This window comes from Gadus macrocephalus, chromosome 23 (genome assembly GCF_031168955.1).
Source record: "Gadus macrocephalus chromosome 23, ASM3116895v1".
Lineage (NCBI taxonomy): Eukaryota > Metazoa > Chordata > Actinopteri > Gadiformes > Gadidae > Gadus > Gadus macrocephalus.
The window spans coordinates 10,664,685-10,669,684 of record NC_082404.1 but is presented as its reverse complement, the minus strand read 5'-3'; the positions used below and the strand labels follow the sequence as shown (position 1 = coordinate 10,669,684).

The following is a 5,000-nucleotide window of genomic DNA, read 5'->3' as shown; positions in this document are numbered from 1 at the left end:
GTGGGTGGTTCTGTCTGCCCGGGCTTGTTAATGTATGGATTCAGCTTCAGGGGCCCGCAGTGTTTCTGTGATTAGCCAAGCTGTGATCAGTGCGGGCCCCGTGACAGAACCCACCCCAATGCCATCTTATAAACACGCCACTTAACGTCTTCCAGTCAGGCGTGTACTTGAAAAGGCCAAGGGGCCCACAGGGGCCCCCAGGAACCTAGGGCAGGGGTGTGATTGCGCTGATTAATCTTCCAAACATAGGTGTCTGGTGTGCGGATGTAGGGGCCTTGTGTGTTTGTGTTTGTGCATGCGTGTCCACGTGAAGGAACGTGTGTTTATATGAATTGTATGTGCGTGCAGGCCTGCTTAGCATCTTTGCTTTCACATTGTGTGTGTGTGCGTGTGTCTGTATAGTGTGTGTGTGTGTGTGTGTGTGTGTGGGTGTGTGTGTGTGTAGGTCTGCATAGCATCTTTGCTTTCACATTGTGTTTGTGTGTGTGTGTGTGTGTGTGTGTGTGTGTGTGTGTGTGTGTGTGTGTGTGTGTGTGTGTGTGTGTGTGTGTGTGTGTGTGTGTGTGTGTGTGTGTGAGTGTGTTTGTGTGTCTGTGTCTGTTCGTGCAAGGGGAGAGCATTTCACCACAACCCAAACTTGGCCTGAACGACAACAGCGAAAAACAAAACAGAAAAAGTCAACCTGCCAGTTTATCTGCATTTCTCGTCAGCTCTGTTAATATTTAAAGTCTCCCCCACCTGGCTGTAAATCTGGATATATTCGTCTCATCTGCCATCATCTCAGCATACGAGCGAAATAGTGTGGGGTAAGAACCACCAGGGAAGAAGAGTGGAATAAATACTAAAAGTAATGGAGGGAAACTGGGCAGAAGGTAGGGGACGCAAGCCGTCCATCACCAGGGGAGGAGGCCGACTGTGTACCCACCCCACCCCCGAAGACAGGAAGGCTTCGGGGGTGCGGCTGCAGGACTGCTACAGGGACTACCAACACTGGCTGGGTGACAGAGACTCACGCGTGTCCAAGCATGTCTTTTTGCTCTTTCTCTCTAATGTGGATTTGTTTGTCGTTCTAAAGGCTACCTCTCAGGTATGAGAGCGACGTGTGCTCAGCCCAGCACCGGGGCCAGGGTGTTAGAAAGAAGCCAAAGAAATGGGAATAAAATTAAACATGTCACAGAATAAAATAGAAAAAACAGGAGGAGATAACTGGGGTGACTCATGGGGTGATTAAATAAATTATCAGCTAATCACTTATTTGATGCTTTTCTTTTTTTATAAAAAATGATCTGATGTGTTCTTAAGGTGATAATGAAGTGATACATCCCCTGCCCTAGGTTTCGGTGTCAACCTTTTATACAATTAACATTGCTTTAACGAATCGGTTCTGTATTTCAGGTAGAAGGGTGTTAATGAATCACCTAAAAGGCAGAGAAAGCAATTCAATTCCCTTCTAGTCTACCAAATACAATGTTCTCAGTCTGGCATGAAATGCACAAGAAACTTTCCGTTATGACTCATTGTTCCATGTTAATTTGGTATGTGAGTGTGTGAATGTGGTTGTCTTTGTATGCATTTGTTTCTGTGTGTGTGTGTGTATGTGTGTGTGTGTGTGTGTGTGTGTGTGTGTGTGTGTGTGTGTGTGTGTGTGTGTGTGTGTGTGTGTGTGTGTGTGTGTGTGTGTGTGTGTGTGTGTGTGTGTGTGTGTGTTTGAGTCCCTGCGTAACTTAATTTGAGTGTGTGTTTGTTTTACTGCTCTTGGCTGGAGATCAGCGACCACTCAAACATCTGAGCCTGGACTACTGAGTTCCAACAGGAAGATATACAAAAAGACCAATTGGAGGCAACGCAGCCTGTGGCAGGGAGAGCCAAGCGAGGGGGTTAGGCCAATCAGGGAGCGCTCTTTACTGAGAGTAGCTAAGCTGAACGATCACGTCGTCTCCGTGGTGACAACATGCCTGGACTTCACTCGGGCCCAGCTGTTTTGAATAACATAATTAGCCTGTAAATGAATGAAGAACTAAAGAAAGAAAAATACAAAGCAAAGAGGGCCAAAGCACTCAGCGGCCATTTCCATGAACATAGAGTGTATCGCATCGTTGGAACACCGTGTGTTTGAAGAGTGGCGAGGCCAACTATTTGGCATGGATAAAATCGTTCCTAAACGCACAAGTGTCGTTGTGCGAATCACACATTGAACAGTGTCCCGGTCGGCCACAGATGCTGGCGCCGGCTTGCTCACCTCCGGGGAACCCGTCCCAGATTTCCAGACGGTCGTAGCGGCAGAAAACGCCGGTGGGCGGCGTGGTGTCGGGCTCCAGCTCAAAGCTCTCGAACTCCACCACGATCTCCGACATCTTGGGCGCGAAGATCATGAAGGTGCAGTCCAGGTTGTTGGGGTACTTCTCCGGGAAGCCGGGGGACTTGATGACGCCACTGTTGGACGTGAAGTTCCTGGAGCATTCCGGACCTGGAGCGAGGGAGGGAAGGAAGGAAGGAAGGAAGGAAGGAAGGAAGGAAGGAAGGAAGGAAGGAAGGAAGGAAGGAAGGAAGGAGAAGGGTGTAGGAATAGTCGAATGAAAGAGATGGGGGGGAGGGAAGGAGGAAGGGGGGGAGGGAGAGCAAACAAAAAGGTTACTATTGAGCACTGAGGTTTTATTGCTTTGCTTGTTTCCGGGTGGTTCTGTGTGCACATTGGTATTGCCGGACTCAGGGTTCCAGCTGCTTTACTGGATAGAAGAGTTTTTTTTACGACCAGTAGACTATAGCACCACATTGTCTGACTCACATTCGCACAGACGAAGGACATGGAAAGGCACAGATCCGTTCCACTTAAAGCCAACTTCTGTGTCTGGTGTGTGTGAGTGATTAGGCTGGTGTTTGGGTGCATGATCTGGTTGTTACTTTTCATTTGGACTCCCGGAACATCTGGCCAGTGAGTGCATTTAAACTTTAGTGAAAGGCCTTAATCACTGGTATGGTAAGGGTGAATAAACAATTTGATTTGTTCCGCTATGAGTTCAACATACATGCACGCACCCACACACACATCACACACACAAGCATGCACCACGCACGCTCACCCGCACACTCTATATATATAATGTGTGTATGTGTTAAAAGTCGCAATATTTATTTATTCACGCTCCCCAGCTGACAACACATTTCTAAAATGAGTTACTGTTCACAGAATCCCAAGCAGGAGATTATCCCAGAGGAACGAAAGGCACATGGCAAGGCTTAAAAGAAACAGCAGAAGGGCTCGTCTTTATTAAGATTACAGCTTTTATCGAAAATATCAGCACCAAGCAACTGGCAAGATCTGGTTGGATTTTATTCCTTTATTAAGGCATCAAAAAAAAAGCAAAAAAAGGATCGCTAGACCCCCGAGTCGACCCAGCCTCGATTTGGAAAACACACACACACACACACACACACACACACACACACACACACACACACACAGTCTTGAGAGAGAATTACTATTATTTCAGTCCCAGAATGTACACTGCACAGCATGTCCACCACCTATTCAGTGCAATGAAAGCCTAGCTAAACCCCCTCTCGCCTTAGCTGCTGGGGCCCTCTCCCGTCTCCAAACTCATGGGGTGATGACGCCTCTTGACTCTGAATCCAGCTGACATCTACAGAACAAATGCTGCTTTAACTAACAGTCGAGCACCATCACTTTAACAGCTCCCCTACTGCAAAAATATGCATGTTCTCCTCCCCTGTTGGTCAGGCCTTGTGCTGTATATTCACTATATATATTCAACTGTACCTTTCTCATTCAAATCAATAACGATTATTAAGACAACGTCAAGGAAGAACATGGTTGCCTGTATTCTTTGTTGTCCGAGCTGCCGGTGAAAAAAACAACAACAACAACAGAGACAAGACCCCAGGGCGTGGTGGACACAGAGCATGCTGTGGCGAGCGAGATGACATGTGAGTGTTTCGGCCAGCCCCCCCTGTGGCGCCCTCTGATTGGTTGCTTTTATCGTCAGCTTCCATGGAGAAGGGCAAGGGGAGCTTGGTGTGTGTGCGGGTGTCTGTGTGTGGGTGTGTGCGCACACTCTCCCTCCGCGCTCTGTCTCCCACTCCCTGAGCTACCCAGCATGCATTGTGCTGATGTTGGCAAAGAAGAAAAAGAAGTGGCAATCGCTGGGATCAGTTGCAGAATCACTTCTTTTTTATAGTGGTCCCAACACATTGTATGGCCTGTGTGTGACCTGCTCATTCTGCGTGTGTGTATGTGTGTGTGGGAATGTGTGTGTGTGTTGTGTGTGTGTGTGTGTGTGTGTGTGTGTGTGTGTGTGTGTTGTGTGTGTGTGTGTGTGTGTGTGTGTGTGTCCGCATATGTGTGTACGTACGTACGTACGTACGTACGTACGTGTGTGTGTGTGTGTGTGTGTGTGTTGAGGATGTTTGTGCTCACATGCAAGTCGTACAGAGAAGCCTCTGGAGATTAAAATGCTGTGTTGTCAGCCAAATGTAAGCTCCCAGTGTCTTTCTTCCTACTTGCCATTATTGGTGTGCTTCTTGTGTCTTCAACAGACTCACTGTATATATATATATACATGTATTTATAAATATATTTATACACAAAGACACATACTTTCATAGTCAATTCCATTGTCATCCAAACATGCACAGAAGGAGACATGGACACTTAGTGCGTACACACACAGACACACACAGACACAGACACACACACACATGCACAGAGAGTTGCCCATGGGTAACCCTGTACACGGTCCTATCGGAGATTACACAGTGTAACAGCGCATAAAGCAACCACCGCGTTTAACAAAGAAGCCGGGTTTACGACAGGAAGGGAAGAGAGAAGCAACCTTGAGAACCATGTGAACGCTTACCAGCCACCTCTTTACCGCATAGCGGGGTCTGGTGGTGGCTGCGCCGCCCACAGCAATGGATTACCGTATCGAACAACACAGCACATCTCCTGGACCTCCAAGGAACAAACAACCGTCTGTGCTACG

General features: G+C 47.6%; 1 protein-coding gene across 1 annotated transcript in view; it reads right to left on the bottom strand.

Moving 5' to 3' along the window:
* nrp1a (neuropilin 1a) overlaps window positions 1–5,000 on the bottom strand; it is a 53,277-nt gene that overhangs the window by 33,223 nt on the left and 15,054 nt on the right. Inside the window, 1 exon segment of the mRNA XM_060045767.1 lies at window positions 2,240–2,721. Coding sequence (XP_059901750.1) covers window positions 2,240–2,721 — 482 coding nt within the window.